The sequence below is a fragment of the Protopterus annectens genome, chromosome 9.part0 (assembly GCF_019279795.1).
Source record: "Protopterus annectens isolate FY-2018-M chromosome 9.part0, PAN1.0, whole genome shotgun sequence".
In the NCBI taxonomy this organism is placed as follows: Eukaryota; Metazoa; Chordata; order Ceratodontiformes; family Protopteridae; genus Protopterus; species Protopterus annectens.
This window is the reverse complement of record NC_056743.1, coordinates 1837058827-1837084415: the sequence shown is the minus strand read 5'-3', so window position 1 is coordinate 1837084415 and position 25589 is coordinate 1837058827. Positions and strand designations below refer to the sequence as shown.

General features: G+C 44.9%; 1 protein-coding gene across 1 annotated transcript in view; it reads right to left on the bottom strand.

Annotated features, from left to right (window-relative positions):
• LOC122812289 (F-box/LRR-repeat protein 12-like) overlaps positions 1-24816 on the bottom strand; it is a 71082-nt gene extending 46266 nt beyond the window's left edge. Inside the window, exon 1 of the mRNA XM_044084691.1 lies at positions 24407-24816. Within this exon, the coding sequence (XP_043940626.1) occupies positions 24407-24615 (209 nt within the window). The 5' untranslated portion in view covers positions 24616-24816. The remainder of the gene's footprint in view (positions 1-24406) is intronic.
• Between the last annotated feature and the right edge of the window lie 773 nt (positions 24817-25589).

Here is a 25589-nt window from a genome sequence, read left to right as displayed (position 1 = left end):
AATAACTATAATAACAGGAACAAATATATAAAACTCTCACAAAAAAAAAACACACACCCAAAGGAAAGAGGTGGGCCACAAAGCCTGAAGAAAAAAAAAATAGTATATATATATATATATATATATATATATATATAATCTCACACACACACACACACAAAGCACTAATAAAAATTTGAATTTCTTGAATTCAGAAACAACACAAAAACAACAGTCTCTATCTGGTCGGCTCTCCCTCGATCTGTTGCAGCGGCAAACTAGATCTGAGTAATGGCAGGGAGGATTATGGGATATGGGCTGGTCTCGAGCTTCTCTGAGATTCAGAGCTTTGCAATTCGGCCGACTCGGAGCCGAGGATCTGCTCCAAACCCGTGTGTAAGAACAAACGGCGAGATTGAACACTCTTACATGAAACTTATTAAACTGAACTAAACCGAACAGGTCCCAAAATGGAGCTCTGGGGAACTCCTGCACTGGTACATTTCCGAGATGATATAGTATCACGCAGCAAGACACATTCACAACTTTTAAACCAACTGCTTCCCTTTAGGCTACATACCAGGTAAAATATGATCACATAGATGTTAAATGCTGCTGTCACATCCAAGAATACTACTAGCCAACATTTTCCATGTTCCTTAAGATTTTTTTCATAGGAGTTGCAAGTGACAGGTTAAATTAGGCAGACCTTTATTAAAGCCATGTTGAGTTCTGTCCAACTTTGATCCACAATTATTTTGTCTTACAAGACACCAAGACACTAAAGCAATCATCTTTCAAAGCATTTGCCTATGACCGATGCTAGACAAACATGTCAATAATTATTTAAGCAACTTGCACATACTGCACTTCTGGAATCTTCAGTTAGTACCTGTGTAAGTAGGTAACATAAGGCCCATATTAACATCTGTAATTCAAAATGTGTACACTGTAGAGTAGAGTTTAAGTGTAGCCTGTAGGGACCACGAATACGGTCTGGCAAGAACAATGTAGGGCTCAGCAAGACAAAGCTTAGCATTATCATCTCCATAAATTCAGTTACTTACTGACCATCCTGACAAACGGTCACATTCCATATGGAGCCAGAACAGGGGAAATCTATCTGAAGAAATGAAAAAATATTTAGAGAAATACACCATGGAAAATGGTTCAAATGCAACTATCAGAAATGTTTTTTTTTTACTACATGAGAAACTTGCCAGAAAACTGTAGTTTTAATCAAGAAATTAGATTTGGTATGGCAATTCCATTGCTTAAAGGGATAAAGGCCTCACTATGGCCCAGGTGACCTACATTTCATTAGCAGCTTGGACACCTAAGAGCAGGCAGGTAGGTAGGTAGGTAGCCTGGTGGAAACAGTCAAATGTACAACTCCTAGGATACACTTTGTGGCAGCCACGGTCTTTTTTTACAGCAATAGTCAGGGGGTTGTAGGAGAGGCTGGCAGACCCAGAAATGGACTGAGACACTCTGGTAGCTGAAAAGAATGATGCAGAAGAATGTGTCATTTACTCAACATGAGCTTTTACAGATGAATTTATATTATTCTTTCCTTTCAAAAGTAACACAAGAAATAATGGCCAAGATACAGAGTACCAACCCACACCATCAGTGTGACATCTGCACTGCAATTACAAAATCTAATCACACACACAAAGACTGACAACGTTAATGATGTCACCAGAGACAGATACTGTACATTAAGCTTTATTTACTATTTGGTGACCCCATAGGTGGGCTGGTCAAACCTTTTCAGCATCGACTCTGACACAGAGACAATAAATGTTGCACTGGACTAATCACAAAGTCTTTTTTTTTTTTTTACAGTTTTAGGTGGAGTTAATTGACTGACAACTGTCAGTATGTCTAAAGAGAGTAGCTACCCAAATTTGCTTGAAAAGTTAAATCAGGTTAAGCATCAGTGTGCAGGTTCTGAAAAGTAAAAAATGATACATGTGTAATGAATGACAGTACTAACTGACTGCAATCCTCAGTGATTTACCAGAAAAATCAACATTTTTACAAAGGCAAAAATATAGGGATGTTCTACAAAATCAAGGACAATTAAAGAAGTGCATCAATTTGGTGATCCTACAAACTGCCCCCCTGTGTGTGTGTGTGTGTGTGTGTGTGTGTGTGAGCGCGTGAGTAAGACTGCAAACCTGTCAAGCACACCTCATTATAAGGAATGTTGCTGTTCCACATAAAGGGTTTAGCGCACACTAGCTAGCCTATAAAGAAGCAGCTGTAAACTTACAATATAACCAATTCATCACTGACCACAATCCTGAGCTGTTCCAACCCCATCTGTTAGTCAGATGCCAACTTGTAACAAAAGCTTAGAAAGACACACCCATGTTCATCCACATCTAGTCATTCTTACGGCATGATCAGTTAGTACATATATAAAATTAACAAAAAGCAGTTATGTTCTACTGTAATGGGGGATTTATATTGGTTATATCATGCGAACCAGAATAATGAAGTGATCTTTACAGAACTAGTTTTAGCCATGGTGGTGCAGCAATACAGGAACATACTGGCAATTAAGACAGAGGAGAGAAAGGGCTAAGCTGTGCAAAAGTGTCTATCAATCTGAGCAATTACCACTATAAGCATGCAAGGAATCGCGTTAAGCTTCATTCTAAAAATCGGTAACAGAAGAAAGAAGAAGTTATTTAACGTTCCATGTTAGTTGTCTTCTCGCCTTCTTTCTTGCGGCTTCGGCTCGGCCATCTTCTAAAGCTCGACAGCTATTTACTGGCTCGAGGCCTCCCCATATCCCACAATGCCTGGTGCTAGATCCCCAAATCTCGTTTGGTAGACCTAACTACAGACAAACATAAGGACACCTGTTCTAACAGCATATGTTTAGCTACAGAGCTAAAAGGTTGAGGGAACAAACCAGATAAGACTCAGCCAGCGAAAAGGAACTCAGAGGGAAACTCTTCTCAGTCTATTAGGATAGGGGGTCGGAGGGTGGGATGCAAGAAAGAAGGCGAGAAGAAGACAACTAACATGGAACGTTATGGTAGGTACATAACTTCTTAATGTTAAGTTGTCTATCTCGCCTTCATTCTTGCTGGTTGGGACAGCGTCCCTAGCACCTCAGTCCTGGGTGGCTCATCGGAATAGACTCTTCAGCACAGTGGAACCAAAATCAGCTCTGCTCCTAGAGGCCACATCCAGCTTATAATGAGAAATGAATGTATGGGTAGTGGCCCATATAGCTGCCGCACAAATGGCTTCCATTGGTAATCTTGCCTGAAAAGCTACAGAAGTAGCTAAAGCCCTAGTAGAGTGGCCTTTTGGTTTAGCAGGGAGCTGTTTGTTCAACTGATAAATCATGGTAATAATAGAAGTCAACCACCTAGATAGAGTTACTTTAGACACTGGTAGACCTCGTTTACCTTCAGCATAGGACAGGAAGAGCTGGTCTGATTTTCTAATTTGTTTAGTCTTATGCAAGTAGAAACGTAATTGTCTATGAATGTCCAATTGATGTAATTTATGTTCAGCTTTGTTGGAATAATTTGGGAAGAAGACCGGAAGATCAATGGACTGATTCAGATTACTCTCGGAAGGTACCTTAGGAAGGAAGGAGGGATTAGTCCTGAGCGAAACTCTGTCATTATGGAAAACTAAATAAGGAGGGCGAACACAAAGGGCCTGGAGTTCAGAAACTCTACTAGCTGAAGTAACTGCCACATGAAAGGGGGTTTTCCAAGAAAGAAACTTCAAGGAACATGAAGCTGCGGGTTCAAAGGGGGGGGGGCAATATTAGGAAAGCTAAGATCAAATTCAGATCCCACGGAGGCGGGGGATCTCTTACTGGGGGCCTGAGCAAAGTAGTCCCTTTAAGAAAAGCTTTGCAAAGCTTATGGGACATAATAGTAGTTTCAGACAGGCCTGTATGAAAATTTGAAATTGCGGCTAACTGAACTCTAATGGTGAGAAAGAGAGGACCCAGCCTGAAAAAGTTCTACTAAAATCTAAAACGTGGTGGACAGGGGCTGAAAAGGGATCTATATTTTTAGACTCTGCCCAGCAAGAGAAATGTTTCCACTTACTAGCATAAGTTTTTCTGGTGGTAGATTTATGCAAAGATAAGATGATTTCACGCACCGATTGGGAAATGTTCGGAAGCCTGGCTAAGGTTGGAAGTGGAGCAACCAAGCAGTGAGGTTGAGAGACTGAAGGGATTGGTGCAGCCCGCCCGACTGATGGATCAGGAGGTCTGGTACTGGGTCCAGTGTTGCTCCAGAAGGTGATGATGCAGGAACGGAAAACAAATTTGTCGAGGCCAGTAGGGAGCAATGAGGATCATCTTGCATCCCGGCGGAAACCAAATTTGTCGAGGCCAGTAGGGGGCAATGAGGATCATCTTGCATCCCAGCGTGGTAGCTTTCTGTATTAGGGAATGCATAAAGAAGTCCTTGAGGCCAACCGTGATTTAGAGCGTCTCTGGGGGAGTATCCGGGAAGAGGGAGGAGAGAATGTCGCACTTGCTGTTGAAGGGGGTGGCGAAAAGGTCGCAGCAAGGCTAACCCCATTTGCGGAAGATTTGGTTCGCCACTGTCCGATTGAGAGACCACTCGTGAGGCATGAGGATTGCTCTGCTCAGCCTGTCCGCTATAACGTTGGACTTCCCAGGGATGTGCGTTGCTATCAGAAACCGCTGGGAAGAGATCGCCCACTGCCAGAGTCTGAGTGCTTCTCGACATAGGGGGGTAGGACTTGGTTCCGCCCTGCTTGTTGATGTACCACACTACCGACATATTGTCGGTCTGAATTGCAATGGTCCCGGTGGGAAGAGAGTTCTGAAGAGTTTGCAACGCTAAAAGTACAGCTCTCATCTCCAAGACATTGATATGCAGATGGTACTCGTGGGGTTGCCAGGTGCCTTGGACTGTTCTGCCCTGAAAGTGCCCCCCCCCACCCGATCAGGGAGGCATACATGGTCACCATAGCTACTGGAGGAGGAAGAACAAATGGTCTGACCTGGGGTACTGACGGGGAAACCATCCACCAAGCAAGCTGGTTTTTGCATGTCTGTGCAATCACGATCATGCGAGACATTGGAAGTTGTAGAAATGACCATTGGGTGAAAAGCAACCACTGAAGAATCCTCATATGAAAACGAGCCAGGGGGACTAGTATGATCGCTGGTGCCATGAGGCCCAGTGTCTTTAGGATGAATCTGGCCTGAATTTTCTTGCATAAACATCTGTACATGTCGGCGAATATCTAACACTCTGTGTAATGAAGTCTCGCTGACATGTCCTTTGTACTTAAGCTTGCGCCTACAAAGGTTATAGATTGACAAGGCGACAATGCAGACTTTTTGAAATTTATTGCGATACCTAGCTTGGAGCAAGTTTGGATGGTGTAGTTCCTGGCTCGTAGTAGCTGATGTCTGGTGGTAGCAGTAAGGAGCCAGTCGTCTAGATAGGGAAACACCTGGAATCCTTGCCGTCTCGGGTGAGAGGTAACTACTGCCATACATTTGGTGAACACCCTGGGGGCTGTGGTGAGACCAAAGGGCAGAGATCGGAACTGATAATGACCGTCTCCCAGCCGGAAGTGGAGGAATCTTCTGGAGTGCCTGTCCATTTTGATATGGTAATACGCATCTTGAAGATCTATGGAGCACATCCAATTGTCCTGACCCAAAAAGGGTAAAATGGACTGAAGCATGACCATCCGGAACTTCGTTCTTTGTACAGACCTGTTTTGTCTGCGGAGATCCAAAATCGGTCTCCAGTCCCCTATCTTTTTTGGTACCAAAATGAACCTTGAGTAAATTCCGGATCCTTGCTGGTCTGCTGGGACTCGTTGGATGGCTCGATTTTGTAGCAGTTTTGAGATCTCTTGCACTGCTTGCTCCCTTAGACTGGGTGGAACATCTGGAAGGGATTTGTTTGACGTTAAGGGGGTATGAACGAAGGGAATTCTGTAACCTCCGGATATGATAAGACAGATCCATCTGTCTTGAGTTATGTCTTGCCAGGCTTTTGGGTACAGCGATAATCTTCCCCCGACTGCCTCCAAAGGCGGGCAGCCCCTCAGGGATGCTGGAAGGGCTTGTCAGAGAAGGAATCTCTGCTGTCCTGATTTTGCGGGCCCCCTCTGCCTCGAGGGCGGCGTCTACTGTTGTTCCCTGCTCTGCCCCTGGAGGGAAACTCACCACGTGTGTTAGGCACGGCTCCCTGGGGTTTCTGGAACCACATCTTCCCACTTTTCTGACCTTTGGGGTATGGTCTAGGAGGAGTGGAAAAACGGACTCCCACAGCAGAGAGAGTCTTGCCTTCCTGCTCACACCTGGTAAGGGTATCCTTCACCTGTGGTCCAAAAAGAGCAGAACCATCAAATGGGGTATTGGTGAAAGACGCTTTGAAGGGTTCCACAAAGTTACATAACTGCATCCAAGCATGCCTTCTCAAGGCCACACCTGTGCCTGCGGAAATGAGCCGCATGGAGGAGATCACTATTGAATTAAGAGTCGCCAGCTGGGAGGTAATCTTATCCTGGGCCCCCGCAGCTGATGGATCTTGAAGGGTATCTCCTAGCTCCTTAAGGAGATCCCTTTGAAGGCGAGTAAAATAGCACAAATAGTTCAGCGACCGCATGGAAAAGGTCGCTGAGAAAAACATCTGCTTCCCGTATCTGTCCCTCGTCCTAGACTCCTTATTAAGGGGATGGACAAACAAAGAAGTCTCAGCCAACTCCTTTTTCGTGGCAGCTGCTACCATTATAGCATCAACAGGGACACCCTTTGTCAAAAATTGCTTGTCTTGTGGTGCTGTGATGAATTTTGTTGGCCTTCGGGGAGTTGGTTCCACTGTGTCTGGGGCTGACCAGGCCTTTCGAGCCACCACTGCCATCAGCGGATTGCAAGGCGGAGACACCCAGGAGGTGGAGGGGCGAGAACCAAACGCGTCCAGAAATACCGACTCATCCTCAGAAGGGTTAAGGATAGTCCAGTTCCCCCTCTGCCTAAGCATCTCAAGGATGTCCGAGAAGGAGACATCTTCAGATGGGGACCCTTCCGAATCCTCTAAGTCAGTATCCGAAGTGACAGACTCAGGGGAGTCAACATGCTTCCTCTTAAATTTCCTCTTTTGAAGGGGCTCATCTGAATGATCAGGGGAGGCCCTTGGAAAAGGAAGACACACCCACTGGGGCGACCTGGAGTGCTTGTTCTCCTCGCTTGGGGTCTGGAGGAGGGGCAGAGGCAGACGCAGGCACCATGGGGGGAGGAGCCGAAGAGGCTGATCGTGGGGCTGACTCAGGGGCCAGCACACTCCTCATGACCTCGAAGGCATCCCTTCCCGGCAGAGGTGGCGGCTCAGGCTCTGAAGAGACCGGAATCCTCCCCAGCACAGAGAGGGATGGCTCCGAGGCTGATGTAGGAGCCGTGCTCACCCGCACCGAAGCTCCGAGAGGGAGAATGGGGTCGGACAAGGGTCCGATGCCACTCACCCCCTCGGAACTGACAAGGGAGTCTCGGCGCTCAGATCCCTCCAAGGACGGCACCATGGAAGTGATCTGAGCCAAAGGAACCGAAAGGGTAGGTATCGGCGCCGACGGTTCCACGATCTGAACCCCAACAAACTCCGGCTCCGAACTCGAGGGGTGAGTCGAAGGAGGAACTACTGTAGAGACGAACAGAGCCGAACCCTGATGAGGGCGGCTGGATAACATTTTAGCCAGGGCCTGCGATTTCAGAAGTCTGCTCACCACTCTCTCCAAGTCATGGTCAGACAGTCTCGAAGACCGAGAAGAGTGAGATCGGTGACTTCACTCCGACTGTAACAGAGGCGACCTCGGAGTCGAGTGAATCGACTCTAGGGTTGGGGACCTAGAACAGTTTTGGCTCCCTGAAGGTTCCGACACCAGGGATGGAGCCGACTGAGAGGCAGGTACTTCGGTTCCGGTTGGAACCGAAGTCGAAGCAGACGCCACTCCCGATGACTGCTCCAAGCTGGGAGCAGACGGCTTCGTTGGCTTGGAGGGTTTCCCTGGCTGAGTCTTAGCAGGTGACCCTTCAGGTTTTAGTAATCCTCCAAGGATTAACTTATTCCTATGCTCCTGCAGGACTCTTGGACTAAAGGCGTGGCACACCGAACAAGAGTCCTGCAGGTGTAGTGCGCCCAAGCAGTAGACACAAGAAGTGTGACCATCTGTCAGAGACATCTTCTGACAGCATGAGTCACACTTCTTGAATCCCGATACCTTCGCATCTTTGGACATCCTGCAAAAAGGAAATATCACAAGAAAAAAGGGTCAACAGTACGACAGTAGGTAACAAGTATATAGAAACCCGTACACACAAAACACCAGTTACCACACCTTAACAACGCACACACATACTATAACTATTACGCACACAATATATATATATATATATATATATATATATATATATATATATATATATATATATATATATATATACACACACATACACCAGAAAATAGTAAAGTACTACAACTATTTCTACCTGAAACACTATAAAAAGTATTTTAGAGAACAAGGGTTAGCCTCTAACTAAAAACAGCTACCTTGAAGAGAGAAAAAAAAAAGTGGGGGGTACTCTTAACAGTAAAAACAAGTTTTCTAAGGGGATGGGATAGATCTAAAACTACACAGAGACAATAAGAGTACTAAAACTACTATAATAAATTTAAACACCAACTATCTATAAGAAATGTTTATAAAGCCCATCAAAAAGATGAAAAATACGACCTGAGCCAGCAAAAGCAACCTTGCAGCACAAGCGGCAAATGAGATCTGGGGATCTAGCGCCAGGCATTGTGGGATATGGGGAGGCCTTGAGCCAGTAAATAGCTCTCGAGCTTTAGAAGATGGCTGAGGATCGGCTCCGAACCCAACCAGCAAGAATGAAGGCGAGATAGACAACTTAACATCCATTTTTAAATGTGAAAATGAAAACACAAATGTATTGAAAAGAATCTTCAGACTGTTTAACACAAACATTAAAAAATATATATGAAAGTAAACAATGTGTCAGTGCTACTAAATTGAAAAAAATTGATATAGTATTGAATTTACTTTACACACAGGTGTAAAATGCAATGTTCAACTTAAAAGATTTTAAGCACAGAGGCTGAAAAACACTGCAAACAAAACCATACATACACTGTCTATACAGTCAAATAATCATGCAGAGCCAATGGGTAAAAAAGTTGCTAATGTGACTACAAAAAGAAAACAAGATTCATTCTGGCATTTAAATTCTTCTAGAGTGCTGGCTCACACAGCTTGTGAGTAACTAAGAATAGTAAAATGATTAAACTACATGAAAAGGAGGACTACAATTACACACCCATCTACATACATTGTAGAGCTATCAAGACTTTTATTCATTTAAATAAATCTGCAATTGTTTACAATGGGACACACCATGGGTGGTGCAATGGGACACACCATGGGTGGTGCCAACCTGATTGCCATTCAATTGGGGCTGTCAGTCAAGTGTGGTAGTGTTTTTCAAATGTTATAAGTTTAAGAAGGTTTAAGTAAAAGTGTTGGAAACTTTAATAATCAGAAATTACAGACTTAAGTGTGAAAGACTAGACACATACAGAGGAAGGGGACTACTACCCCCCCCCCCCACTACTCAAAATTTTAAGTTCCACTACCTGGTAGCCTTATGGATTCAGGGTGCAGGAGCAAAGCCCCCAACGGACACTAAGTAGTCTTTTCTCTCATTAACAACTTAAAATAATAAAAAATATACTTTTTATGTAATGCTCACCCAAAGCACAGCAGGGCTTGCTACTGCGGATCCAGGTATTTCTTAACATAAACAACTGCCAAGAAATCCTGACGGCATGCCAGTGATCTGGTTTACATGAAAAGTACCAGTAACTCTCAAGTACAAAATAACAGGAAATAAAGTAAATGAAATGTCTATACATCACTATAAGGCACCCAGAGCTGCAGAATGGGTAGAAAGACACCAGAGGTTCGTCATTAAAAAGATTGTGGCTTAAAGACCCCGAGTTACTAATAAAGACTGTTGGCACTGTCCGTTTATTCATCATCTTGAAATGTCCATGCCTTGCCTTTCATGCCATTAGAGCCCCTTTTGTCTTGGATCTCCACACATCTAACAATTCCACCAATAGCAGAGTCCTAAACAATCACCAACAATAAATAAAATGTGATATGGGGGGGGGGGGATCATGCACAGCCTCCTCCAGAACAGACTGTACAAATTCATTCAGGACTTTACTGGCCTAGCCTTCCGAGAGAAAGGGGGTACAGCCTAAAGGTGGGTACTGACAAGGCACAAATATTCACAAAACTCAACTGCCTTGAAATTCCTATTAATGCTATAGAGAGGAGATTAGCACTGAACTTTAAATAAGTGTTGACAGCAACGATACTCTGATTTGTAGAAAACTACACAAACAAGGTGAGGAGGGTGACAGGGTGGAAGTGGGGGCTGCTGGTGATACAGAGCTTATTTAAGAAGGGAAAAGAAAGGGGAACATTAATGGACAGTGCGACTAAGATCTGAGCAATAACTGAGAAAATGGGGATTTCCAGTTTTAAGGGATACCTCAGGTTAAAAGCAGTTTATATGGCTTTTATGAATAATATTTTCCTGGATGGTCCCTGTGAAGAAGTAAAGGCTGCCACCCCAGCCAGATAGAATTCTGTAGATAATTCTGTCATTTGTAAATATTAATGTAAGCCACAGGCTTGTTCTCTTAAATGTTAACCTTGTCACCACAATAAACAGAACATGCTGGAAGGATAGATTCCTGTCCCAGAGACTTCCAATACTCTGGAACAGACTACCTATGTGAAACAGAGCTCCTCATTAGCACTCAAGAAAAATCTTGACGATTGGATGGGAAATGGGAAATTCACCCCGGGGATCACATCTGTGGCTCTGCTCGACAGGGGCACAGGAAAATAATTTTCTTGGGTGGCGAAAGCCAGGGTACATTTTTTGGCTAGGCTTGTATGGGCCCTAGGGCCGATAGCCTAGTACCTACCTATGAAAAGACTGCATTGGACATTGAACTGCAAAAATGTAACAGTGCACTCTGCTGTAAGAAAGCCAAGTCAAAAGTTTTATGACTGCCTTTGATGTCAAAATTCAGAACCAACATGTCTACAGGGAGGCATCCCCGACTACTGTTTTAAGACCAGAGTTAATGGCTAGAATTTGCATGTATAAATGTCCTTTATTGCTCTGGTTTCTGACTAGGTGTAAAGAATGTAAATGTAGTTCCTGTTAGCCTGGGAACACCAGAGAAGTGTGAAGAATTATGTCATGTGAAGCAGCTCTGTGTTATCAATTTAAAGAGACAGAATCAGACAGCTCAGAGCATTTTGTCTTGAGAACATCCAACATCACCAGCACTGTCTTGCTCTACATACAAGTTATTTAGAATTGTGTTTTCTCTTAGATATCGCTAGGAAATAGGAAGATTAGACTAGTTTTTCTGTGATGTCAGAACTTTTGCTACTGTATTATTTTAAGTATTTCTCTGTGATTTCTGAACTCGACTAGCACTGTGCAGTAAGAAGTATTATCTTGTGTTTTTATTATTTATTATTAAATGTTTTTAAACCTTTCAACTGTGGCTGTTTTATGTAGAAATAATTTAGGGTCTAACGGTACATTGCATGTATATAGTGATACTGTACCAAGTAACTCCATAAGTCTCAACTGTTAGGTTGCACTTACCATTTAGATAATAGGTGATATTGTAGTGGAGGGCCTCACCAGTTCGTTTCATGCAGAAGAGTGCGTGTCGCAAATTGAGTGACAACCCGGTCTGCATATTACTTGGGGTTTTCGACAACTGGCAATAAATTCTATATTTCTTAACATTTTAGGTCGATTAAACTTGCCATTATACACAATATGTGCATATCAAAGTTCAGTCATGCTGCAACACCCTGTAATACTTAAGACTTAAAGACTAATCCCACAACTGAGTAAAAGAAAGAAGCAGTTACACTTCCATACAATTGAATTGCTGTACTGACAGCGCATAACCGTTCAAAGTGTCAATATGAGATTTTGGTGACTGTTTGACTATTAAAAGCACTGTGACAACGGAAACACTTTCGTTTAAATAAGAAGCTATTACGTTGCATCAATTCCATAATTTAGAAGTTGGCAGTCCTCTAAGAAACTGAAATACCCCAAGGTCGAGAAAGTGTTTTTGTTTAAATGTTCACGCATACTGGTAATTTACTTAAGTTTACCGTTACATTTACTGTCCTATTACAATGCCAAGTGCACTTTCTTCGGTTGTACATTTGGAGGGAATGCATATTCATGAAGGACATATCACGGGGGTGGGTTTTGGGCGTGGCTTGCTACTGCGCATCTGGTGAGGCCCTCTACTACAATATCACCTAATAATATTGCACAATAATAATTGGACACCTTTTTAAGGGCTTTTGAGTAGCTGATAAATATTAGCTCGGTGGTTGCAGTGATTTTTACTGTACAGTCTGGGTAAAAGGAGCCCAGCTGGTGAACCATTTTGGGTCAATTCCAAACTCCTTCATCTTCCTCTCTTAAAACCTGGTTGCCTCGTGGTTTTGGCATATTTTCAGGCTTGTTAGCTGTTGAAGCACCCACCAGAAGGAGAAAACAATGAGAGAAGAAAGGAGCCACTTTTGAGATTTTAAGTATTTTTCCTCTGTTTATTTGCTACGCTTTTCTGCACAGCCGCCTATTTTGAGCATTTTCTGGCTTGTTAAACTTGATTTCTGCATTAGTAACTGTATTTAGAGCACAACCTGGAGCTGTTTACTGAATTTCCTGTTTGCACTTATTTTTAAAATCTTTTTTTCTCAAAACTTGCATTTTATCTGTCTTTGGCCTAGCACTCTTGTGTGGGGTCATTTACTGCACTGTTATAACTTGTTGATACTTGTGAACCTCTGCTATCTCTGAAAAAACAAAAAAATCTTGCTTTTTTCCCACTTTTCTGAGATTTAAAAAAGTTCAGTTACAGGCTTGCTGTTCTTGAACTGTTTGTGAGTTTCTTGGAGGCCATTTTTTGCTTGGGCTAAAGGGAAGTCTCTCTGTTGATCAGTGGCAGTGAAAAACATTGAGCAGCCTGCCTGCCCCTGTGGGAGTGGTTACTGACTTGAAACTTTTAGTTATGTACTCACCATAACTTCAGATGTTTGGGATCCATCTCGCCTACATTCTGACTGATGGGTTAAGAGCAAAGTCTCTTATTGGCTGAGCTTACTATATCCCAGGATGCACCACTACCAGTCCCCAGATCTAGTTTGTACACACGCATGCACTGCCTATATAACATTGACAGATGAAACAAGATAAAAAACAGTAGAACTCAAACCGTTCAATCTCTTCTGATCTCCAAGGCAGGGGGAAGGAGGGTGTGTTATTAGGAATGTGATGGATCCCAAACATCTGAAGTTATGGTGAGTACATAACTAAAAGATGTTATGTTATACTATCTCGCCTACATTCTGACTGATGGGACAGCGTCCCTAGCACCTAAATCCTGGGTGGCTCACTGGAAAACACTCCTGAGTACCGTGGAACCAAATGATGCTCGTCCTTTAGATGTCACATCCAATTTATAGTGGGAAATGAAAGTGTGCGGGTTGGACCAAGTAGCCGCAGCACAAATCTCAGAAATAGCGAGCTTGGAATGGAATGCAATAGAGGTAGCCATAGCTCTAGTAGAGTGAGCTTTGACAGATGTTGTAAGTTGTTTATTTGAAGAGGAATAAGCTTGAGTTATGCAATCTCTGATCCATTTGGCAATAGTAGCTTTAGTGATGGTTTGACCCAGTTTATTATCTGAAAAGGACACAAACAATTGATCTGTTTTCCGAATTTGTTGAGTCCTATCTAGATAGAAGCGCAATTGCCTGTGAACATCCAATGTATGGAAGGTGTATTCTGCTTTGTTTGAAAATTTTGGAAAGAAAACTGGTAGCTCTAAAGATTGTTGGAGACAGAGATTAGAGCAAACTTTTGGGACAAAGGATGGATTAGGTCTAAGTGATACTCTAACCTTGTGAAAAATCAAGTACGGTGGTTTGATAGATAGGGCCTGAAGTTCTGAAACTCTTCTTGCAGAGGTAATTGCAATTAAGAAGGCAGTTTTCCAAGACAGATATTTCAACTCACATGTAGCAGCCGGTTCAAAGGGGAAGATGTTAAGGCACGTACCAAATCAAGATAGGATGAAAAACTGGGGTCTTAAAAGCACAGCACCTTTCATGAAAGTTTTACATAATCTGCTGCTCATCAACGGTGGGTCTATGGAATCGTGAAATTTGGAGATAGCTGCTAGTTGGACTTTAATAGTAGAGACTGAAGATCCTTGATTAAACAAGGATGTTAAAAATTTCAAGACCTCTGGTATCGGGCAGTAATAGGGTCTAAGCCTCTGAGTTGAGCCCAGATAGCAAACCTCTTCCACTTACTGTGATACAATTTCTTAGTGGTGGGTTTGTGGGCTGAAGATAAAATGTGAATAACTTCCGGGTCCAAGGTGTGATTTCTGACTAAAGTCGGAAGTGGAGGAGCCAAGCTGTTAATTTCAAAGTGTGAAGGGTCTGGTGCTGTTGTCCCGACTGATGAACCAGAAGGTCCGGAGTTAGATCCAAGAACCAAGGACCGTCCAGAGTATATTTCTGTAGGTAGGGAACCATACCTGACAAGGCCAGTCAATTAGAATCATTGTGGACCCCAATTGGGAAGCTTTCTGGATGACTTTGGAGAGTGGAATCGGAGGAAAGCATAAAGCAGTCCTGTTGGCCAAGGTTGGACTAGAGCATCCGTAGCTGCCTCCCTTGATGCGGGTCAAGGAAAAGAACCTTTGCACTTGTGTTTGTGGTGTTGCAAACAGGTCACAGCACGGAATCCCCATCTTTGAAAATCTGAGCTGCTACTGTTTCATTCAGAGACCACTCGTGAGGAGAGAGAATAGTCCTGCTCAGTCTGTCTGCCAATACATTGGATTTTCCTGGAATGTGGGTCGCTACCAGGAAGCGCTTGGTAGCCACTGCCCATTCCCACACCCTCATGGCCTCTCTGCAAAGGGGTAAGATCTGGTCCCTCCTTGTTTGTTTAGATACCAGACCACCGACATGTTGTCTGTGTGGATGGCGATAATGCCTTGAGGGAGAAACCTGTGGAGGGCTTGTAGGGACAGAAGTACAGCCCTCATTTCCAACACATTGATATGGAGAAATGTTTTGTTTGGAAGCCAAGAACCCTGAACTGACCTGCCCAGACAATGCCCCCCACCCGTCTGGGAGGCATCCGTTGTCAAGGTGGCCACCGGAGGGGTATAACAAAGGGTCTTCCCTGATTCAGATTGGATGGCAGAAGCCACCAGCGGAGGTCCCGTTTGCGTTTCTGTAATCAGTATGTGATGATTGAGGGGGAGATCCTGAAAAGACCATTGTGTCGATAACAGCCACTGGAGAATCCTCATGTGCAATCTTGCCAGAGGAACTAGGAGAACCGTGGCAGACATTGAACCTAAAAGTTGCAGGACCATCCTGGCTGGGGCTTTGGATCTTAGAAGCAGGGCTGGACTTGATCTTGTAATGTTTGTATCCTTTCGGTAGGAAGGAAGATTCATTAATTTTGAGTCTATCTCTGCTCCTATGAATCTTATGCGCTGAGAAGGCAGCAAGACAGACTTTGACCAGTTGAATGTAATTCCCAGGGAAGCACCCAGGAGATGGTGGCTTGTAGGTTCTCTAGTAGTAGATGCCTGGTGGTGGCAGTCAGGAGCCAGTCGTCCAGATAGGGAAACACTTGGAATCCGAGACTCCTCAGGTGAGCAGTCACTACTGCCAAACACTTGGTGAACACCCTGGGGGCTGTGGTGAGACCAAAGGGCAGTGCACAAAATTGGAAATGACTGTCTCCCAGGCTGAAGCGCAGATACCTCCTGGACGCCTGATGTATTGGTATGTGATAATAGGCGTCCTTGAGATCTATGGAGCACATCCAAACATCTTTCTCCAACAATGGGAGAATGGAATGTAAAGTGACCATTCGAAATTTGGACTTCATGACGGACTGGTTTAGTTTGCTGAGATCCAAAATGGGTCTCAGGTCCCCTGTCTTTTTTGGCACTAAAAGAACCTTGAGTAATTTCCGGATCTGATCTGGTCTGTGGGGACGGTTGGATGACTCCTTTTCAAGCGGCTTTGAAGCTTCTACGGCTGCAATTTCCCTTTGACTGTGTGGTGGGTCCGGGATTTTTTTGGACGGTGGGGGTGGGTGTGTGAAGGGAATGGTGTAACCTCCGGCAATAATCCGAAGCACCCATCTGTCCTGAGTAATAGACTCCCAGGCTTTTAGGTGCTTGGCAAACGGCACCCGACTGGCTCCGGAGCAGCACAGCCGGGCAATCCCTCATGGAGTGTGGGAGGCTGAAGAGCCACGAAAGGACTCGCGGTCTCCAGTGTTGCGGGGGCCTCTGCCGCCTCTGGGACGACGTCTCCCAGAAAAATTTCCCCGTCCTCTGCCTCTGGAAGGGGAATCTTCCTGCTGTTGAGGAAAGAATTTCCGTGATTTGCGGAACCACATCTTCCCTCCTCTTTAGCCTTGGGATAAGGCCGAAGGGAGTGGAAAATCGTGCTCCAGATAAAGTCTTTCCCTCCTGCTCACAGCGGGTAAGAGTGTCTTTACCTTGGGTCCAAACAAAGAGGACCCATCAAAGGGAGCGTCGGCAAAGGAAGACTTGAAGGCCTCCGCCAGGCTTGTCTTCGTAGAGCCACGCCTGTGCCTGCTGCTCTGCCTTCGCATATGAAATGAGCCTCATGGACGAGTTAGAAATCGAGGTAAGGATAGCCAACTGAGAGCTAACCGACTGGGCTAGCTGCTCAGGTAGGTTACCTGAGAGGGAGTCTGAGAGCTCCTTGACCAGATCCCTCTGTAGTCTGGTGAAATGTGCCAAATAATTCAGGGACCTCAGAGTAAAGGCCGCTGAAGTCAGGGTGTCCATGCTCCTAGACTCCTTATTAGGAGGATGGACGGATGTTGAAGCCTCTGCCACGTCCTGCTGGATAGCAGATGCCACCACCATGGCATCTACAGCCACGCCTTTTAAGAACTCCTTCTCGGGTGGGGCAGACAAAAATTTGTTAGAAGGCACTGGTTCCACAGTATCTGGATGTTCCCATGCCCTCCGACAAACCAAATCCAGGAGCTCGTCGGGCGGAGACACCCAGGAGGCGGAGGGCTGAGCCCCGGCCTTGAGGAACACCGACTCATCAGCGGAGGGGTTTGGAATTCCAGCCGCCTCGTTGCTTGAGGATCTCTAGAATGTCTGCAAATGAGACATCATCCGAGGCGACTTTGGGGACCCCTCCGCATCATCAAGATCAGTGTCCGATGTAAGAGACTCATCGGGGAGTCCACGTGCTTCCTCTTGCACGATCTCTTCCTTGGGGCTCCTCCGACAACTCTGAAAGACCCTCAGGAGGGAACCCCTCCGCTCCTCAAGACAACTCAAAGACCCTCAGGAGGAGGGAACCCCAGTGGGGTAACCTCAGGCGGGGCTCCGCTGCCTAGAGACAGGGGAACTGCCAAAGACCCAGTCTCCATGCCCAGGAAGGTGCCGGTAAAGCCGTAGAGATGGCGAAGAAGATTTGGCCAAGGCACTCCTCATAGCTCTGAAGGCCGGACCCCAGAATCCTGGGAGGGTCCAGTCTCCGAGCCATGATAGCAGACGGAAGTCCCGGGCACCGAGAGGGAGGCTTGGAACCGACTGCATTGGTCCCAAACGTCACCCGGGCCCGGCCAAAGAAGTCCGTGTGCAAACTCGACCCGAAGGCCGGGTTGGAGCCGACCCTAGGATCTCCACTGGCTCCATCAGCACGGAGCGGGAGCGGTCGGAGGAGGAATGGCAATGGAATGGGCTATCGGCTCCGAAGCCAATTGGGTCGAGAACAAATTTATGAAAGACTGGGGACTGGAAAAGTCTTTGGAGTACCCTGTCTATGTCCGAATCTGACATCCTTGATGACCTGGAAGAGACCGAACGGGTCCGAGTAGGCCTCTCCAACGGCTCCAAGGGACTAGGGGACCAGCTCCGAATCGACTCGATAATTATCGGCGAAGGAGTGTCCAAACCAATTTCTATCGGTGCCGAAGAGGGCTTGGCCGAGGAGGAAGTGTCTGAGCGGACAACCTTCATCGGCTCCAAGATCAGTGGAGCCGATGAAGATGACCCGCCTCGAGGCCCCAGCCGTCGGCTCAACCCAGAGGAGTCGAGGCTGGAGGCATCGAGGCAGACCGTTCCGCCTCGGCTCAAGTCCGTGGAGCCGAAGGAGAAGCCTGCCTATGTCTTTTGGCGGTCGGTTCCGACGGGCTGGTCGGAGCCGGCGCCTTTCTTTGCAGTAGAAGGAGAGGAAGCTAAAGCCTCTTCAAATGAGGGTTTAATAAGGCCTTTTAAAATAAGTTTACTTTTCCTCTCTTGGAGGACCCTCGAGGAAAATACAGGACTCCTGCAAATGTTTGGCGCCCAAACAGTACACACAGAGAGAATGGTCATCTGTTATTGACATCTTGAAACTGCACTTAGTGCACTTCTTAAAACCTGAAGGCCTAGGAGCCTGTGACATTATGGCAACCAATTTAGTGAACTAGTTAAATCAAACACACTAAATATCACAGAAAAAATTCTTTTTTTTTTTTTTTTTTAACCAAAGGCTGTCACAAAAATAACTAAAGGGATCCAAAAATCCCTAAATAACGGACTGACAGGGGAAGGCCCTTCAACTCAAAGGGGACCTCTAGTCAGAAAAACGCAATCACCACACAAAAATCAGACAGAAAATATCCACTCATACACAAAAACACGAGATAGCTGTTAAAACAGCTTTTTGTTGAATTTTTAGGAAATTCCTGACAGGAAAGTAAGTGAAGAAAACACTACTTAGCTCAGCCAGCTCGAGACCACGTCTTTGCTTGTTAGCGGCAAACGAGATCTGGGGGACTGGTAGTGGTGCATCCTGGGATATAGTAAGCTCAGCCAATAAGAGACTTCGCTCTTTGGCATAAGCGTGCCGAGTCGGAGCCGAGGATCGGCTCCGAACCCATCAGTCAGAATGTAGGCGAGATAGGATCACATAACATCTGTAGTTTTATTGGCCATTTGGCCAAATCCAAACTCCTTCATCTTCCTCTCTTAAAACCCTTTTTTGCGCAGTTTTGTGCATAGCGCAACAGCGGGCGGCGCAGCCTAATTGGGTTTAAACTCTTCCTGGCTCCACAAAGTCTGCTCTTCACTTTTTCCCTTAGAACTGCTCTATCTCTCAATTTAAACACCATATTCTCATTCTAAGGCCCTTCACTGGTCCAATTAAGTAATTCTACAAGTTAGCACTATTAAACCATAAGCACTACTTACTCTTATACTCTCTACGATTACCCAGTCCTCTATTGGTCCGTCTTAAATTCAGTTTCCCTATATTACTCTAGCATGTCCAAAGGTCAGTCAATGGTTTCCTCTCCAGTCCAGCTGGTGAATCTGGGAATTTTGAGGCAATGTTACAACTGTCTCATGTACACGGACAACCCTCTCCTCCTCCAAACAGGTTTAAATATATGTGAGAGATGCAACTATTTAGCCAAACTGGAGGCTGAGCTCTCTCATCTCAAAACTGGTGTAACCAGTCAGGAGGAGAAGGTAACCTTACACAAGACAATTCCAGTATCACATAGTCCCACCACATCAGCAAACCAAACACAAATGCACAAAAAACATACCCGGAGGCTCTAAATAAAAATCTACCCAAGCAACAGAGACCTCCAAAGCAGACATCCAAGCAAATGCTACCTGAAAACAAAACACGCACAACACATAGCCCACTAAGTCAGTGTGCCAAGCAGCCACAGCCCTTAAGGCTGAATAACACACCTGATACTCTTGTAATAGGTGACTATTGTCAGACACACTGACGTCCCGCTCACCAGGCTGAATAAAGAGAAGGTCACTGTGAGCTGCCTGTTGGGTGCTAGGATCCACCACACATAATGCAAGCACTCAGATCACTCCAAAGCAAATACAAATATGACTCAGTCATTGTACATGCTGGTGTGAATGACCTAAGACATACCTCCCTGGACTACATGAAGAGAGACATAGAGGAGCTCTCTGATCATGTAGCCCAGGCTGGTATGACCCTGACCTTGAGCAGCATCTTACCCTCACCTAGAATGATGCCACAGTACAAAGACATAATGATCGATTTTAACCGTTGGCTAAAATTTTGGTGTCATTCAAAGGGGATCCAGTGTCTGTCAGCCTGGGATGACATGCTCGACAAGCCACGTTGCTTCGCTAGGGACGGCTTGCACCTGTCACCACTGGGCTTTCGGATATTGGCAAAAGCTCTTGCCACCCCCATAGTGCCTTTTTTAGGCAAGGCTCAAAAGTCAAACCCTCCCCCATAGACAGCACAAGGTACAAGAAACTAAGGGTAATGCTGCTTAATGCCAGAAGTCTTAACCTCAAGATGCACGCACTCGAAGCTCTCTGTGGAGAACATCGATATCTGTGCAGTGACAGAAACCTGGTTCAAGGCTCCAGAGAGCACCCCAGCACTACCAGGCTATACCTCATATCATGCTTTTCGGCCCCAAAACCCGGACCGAACCACAAAAGGAGGGGGAGTTTCCATATTTATCAAGCATATCCACACCTCCAGGTTAGTGGCATTGCACGAAATATCGGAGACCATCCATGTGCAACTAACAGTGGGCAAGACTGCTTTTCAGTTTATAGCATCCTACAGACCACCCTCTCAAAGTCAGGAATCCCACTCGGCTTTCCTGAAAACATAGGAGAACATGAAGATCTCTCCGAACACCATTATATTGGGTGACTTCAACTACCCAAACATTGACTGGGAGCACTACTCAAGCCCCAGCACCTCAGCCCAAAGGTTCCTAGAAATTATAAACTCAAATGCTATGGAACAACTAGTCACCACTCCCACAAGAGAGGACAACATACTAGACCTGATCATTACCAACATGGGGACTCTATGCTCCACACCAGAAGTATATCCCTCCCTCATTAGTAAGATCAGACCATAAATTAATTTCACTGGATGTCCACATCCCGACCCCACCCCTAGCCCAGAAAACCACAGTGAAAAACTTCTCAAAAGCGAACTTCTCACTTCTCAAAACCGAAGTGGAATCCTTCAAGGCCCCAGGGCCAGTGGAAACTACGGCCCAAACTGCAGAATCCTATATAAACGCATTCTACGGACATCTCCAGGAATGCATGGATCATGCTATCCCAAACAAAACCAAGACCCAATCATCCAAAGTCAGGCGTCCAGTCTGGTGGACCCCTGCCATAAATAAACTGTACAACAGAAGGAGGAAGCTACTACATGATAGAGCAAAATCCCTAATAGGAAGGCATCTCTGATCAGTACTAGCAAAAAATTACGATCCCTCATAAAATCCTCCAAGGCCAGCTTCGAGAGAAAAATTGCACAGGACACCAAAGACAATCATAAGGCTTTTTCAGTTATGTTAGGAACCTGGGATGCAACTCCCAGACTTGTTCTGAGTTGATTCTAAATGACAAAAAATACACTGAACCCACAGACATCGCCAATATCCTGGCAGACAGGTTCAGTGCAAACTTCTCCACCCTCTCCCCCCAAAAGAGCAAGTATCTATCCCGGCAGAGGGCTGCCTCCCAAACATCTCTGATGCTCAGGTGAAGGCTGCCCTCTCCAAAGCAAAAAACACTGCTTCCATGGGACCAGATGGCGTCCCAGGTTGCGTCCTACATGAACTCCAAGAGGAACTAATCCGTCAAATAAAACAGCTATATAATCTCAGCCTCACTACAGGATATGTGCCCAAAGAATGGCGTACAGCAACAGTGGTCCCACTCCACAAAGGTGGAGCCTCTACAGACCCTGGAAACTATCGCCCCATAAGCCTGACTAGCTTAGTCTGCAAGGCTATGGAGAGGATCATCATGGAGCTCATAAACAAAGACATTGGGGACCTATAGACACTAGATCTTACCCAGTTCGGCTTTCTCAAGGGCAGATCCTGCCTTTTGAACCTGGTTGACTTCTTCGAAACAGTCACCAAAGCCATAGATGAAGGGAAGGTAGTCCACACAGCCTATCTGGACCTTGCAAAGGCATTTGACACAATACCCCACTCGGGCATCATAGATAAGCTATCCAGCTTAAATACAAACCCCTATGTCACAAGATGGGTCGCAAACTGGCTCAAAGACAGAACCCACAGAGTGAGAGTTGCTGGAGCCATGTCAGACTCAAAACTGGTCACAAGTGGCGTCTCACAGGGTTCTGTCCTGGGACCACTCTTGTTCGGTATATACTTTTCCGAGGTACAGGCAAACGTGGGAGGACTATGGCTCACCAAGTTCACAGACGACTGCAAACTGGGCGCCACAATCGACTCTCCAGCTGACACAAACATCCTTCAAAAAGGTCTCACAGAGACAGATAACTGGTACCAGCGCCATGGTTTAAAGCTAAATGCCAAAAAATGTATAGTCATACCCTTTGGCAAAAACAATGTGCCCACAAATTATCACATAGGCGGAAACCCATTAAGTACAGAGAAAGTTATTAGGGACCCAAGTTGACAGCAATCTCACCTTTGAAAACCACATTGCCAAAATGGTTAGAAAGACCTTCTACATAGCCCACCTCATCACGAAGGGTTTCACATCTAGATCAAGAGAGGTAATCGTGCCCCTTTATTCATCCCTCATCAGGCCCATCATAGAATACAATGCCCCTTTTGGGATGTACCTTACCCGACACCTGCAGCAATTAGAAAGACCATCTCACCAAGAGGATCAAGGGTCTGAAACAGATGCCATATGCTGCTCGGTTAAAAAAACTCCAGCTCTACTCAGTTGCATACCGCCTACTTGGAGGCGATCTATGCCTGACATACAAAGCTATGTCAAATCCAGAATTAATTGTCATGCTCCACCTCAGTAAATCTAAATCCCTTAGAGCCACACGCTCGAGGGACTTGAACCTCGGCACAGAAATAAATAGAACTTGCTAGAGGGACAGGTTCATAACCCAGAGGCTCCCTTCGCTCTGGAATAGAATTCCAGTTCATGTGAGGCAGAGCACCTCACTGAATCTCTTCAGGTGGAATCTCGATAGGTGGATGGGGGCTCGTAGGTTTGTCCCAGGGATTACTCCCGTGTCACTATTAGACAGAGGCACAGTAAACTAAACCTTAAAAAGGGCACAGTATACTCAAATCAAGGGGTGGCGTAAGCCATACAGAATCGGGCTAGGCTTATAATTGCCCCAGGGCAGATAGCCTAGTATGAACCTATGAACCTGTGCCAGCCTTCCCAGGAGTGTCTGTGTGGTTGTATAAACTAAAAGTGTGTGCGTCAGCTACTTGGGCAGGGACATGAATCACTGGTTGGATAGAGAGGGTGCTGGAGGTTTTGGCTTCCTCACTAGGCTGACATTGGGACCCTATTGCTGTGCCAGGGGGGAGTCTTCTTGGGACCTAGGGAGAAACTAGCCCCAGACTGAGTGGGAGCTCGGTATGCTCTTGTACTTTACTGTGCGTCTACTTATTATTCTTTCCCTATATGGACACCCCTTACTGGTGTTAGTGGTGAGGATTGAGGTTCCTTGATTGAAGGGCCAGGACACCGGCGTCACAGTCCCTTTTGTTGACGCGGATAAATTTACTGGAAGAAAAATAAAATATACACAGAAAATGTTATCATGCTTGTTCAAAAGCATTGCGGCAATGTCAGCAGAAAAACTTACAGTAATAAAAAGAATTTACTTCGTCAAATACTATAAGAAAACATGAAGCATTTTGTCTCAAAGCTTGCATACGCAGATTTTTTTTTTCAAAATTAAAGGACTATCTGCAAGAAAAATCCACAGCAGAACTCTGTCCTTTTACTGCTAAAACAGCGGTAATGTACACAGCGGTTACAGCATAATCTGCAGGTTTGTGTTCCAAGGGAGTAACTACCCAGACCAATTTCAACTACAAAAAGATTCAGTACAAATTGATATATATATATATATATATATATGTATATACTGATGCTTACATATATTATGCTACGGCAAAAAAAGGAATTAGTCAACCAGACCACATCTCTAGAGGTCAAAAGTGCGCATCCGTAGTGCCCAACAAATACAACTTAACTGCTTTCAATCAGTGGAGAAAAGGACAACGCAATAACTACCGTCATTTAAAAGAAACACGTAAAAACAACCCCTTGAACAGCCTAAGCGACGATTGTTAGTGCCCAGTAGGACTGCTACTTTAACCAGTGTTAGGAAAAATGACATCCGGCAGCGCACTGTAACAAACACTCACCGGCTACAATGTATCAGATCGGCCGCAGACAAAAACAAGAAAACAGTCTCTAAAACATTTTCAGGGAGACTACAAATCGTCACCATCTCGTGCGATAAAGCAAAACAAAACAAACCTGCTGAGTGAGCGTGTGCACCCAGGAAACAGTTTCCTTTTTTGGTAGTCCGGGGGAGGGACGTTATACGTCGGCGCTCGCGGAAGTCGAACATGTAACTTGTTGATTACGCATGATTATTTTATTTTTAAATCTTGTTTGTGTCTCCCTGCTGTGATGATTTTGTTGCAGTGGTTTGATGTTTTAGCACCATATTTTCGTCGTTCACTGATTTTCTTCATAAAATCTGACGTTAAAAACATATACATTAAATGAGTACAGTAGGTTTATATAAATGCCGTTTGGCGATTGTTTATATTAGGACAAAGCAAACGACAAGTAAACAGAAAGAGAATAACGTCCCCCCCGCTGCAAAGTGTTTAAAACTATGAATATCAGAGGGTAGCAGCCCCCCTTGCTGAATTTGCTTGGTTGTCCTTCACTAATGTTAGGTACGGTCGTATTACGGTGGCGTTCCGTACTGTATACAATTCCCACATCTGCACGCACTTCCGGAAACGATTACATCAACAATAAGTATAGAAATAATGTATGACATTATTAACAGACAGCAATTTTCAATGGTTTACCAGAAAAGCTAACATTTTATGAAGAACACGACAAAAGTATACGGCAAATAGTCGTTCTGAAAAATCGAGCAGGTGTACAATTGTTTTAGCTCTTCAGCTGATGAATTGGTGATTTTTTAGTCAGCTGCCAAGTTACGTTACTGTCTCATACCTCTCAACCTCTTAGTGCAAGAAATCTGGACAAAGCCTGACAAAATGGGGGGACAAAGGCCCAAAATAGGGACAGATTTTAAATATTTCTCTTATAAACTTAATAAGTTGCTAGGGTAACAGGGTTTGTGTTAATGTACATTTTCTGAAGGATCTGAAGTCTGAAACGCAAATGTATGTCATTATTTAGTGACTTAAATCCTCAGATATTCCCGGTAATGTGCCAGAAAAATCACACATTTTATGAGGAACAGACCCAAGAATATAAGGCAAAAATCTGGACAGTTGAGAGGTATTCCTTTTCATGCTGACAACTGCGCAAACACCCAGCCATGGTCCAGTGTTTTCC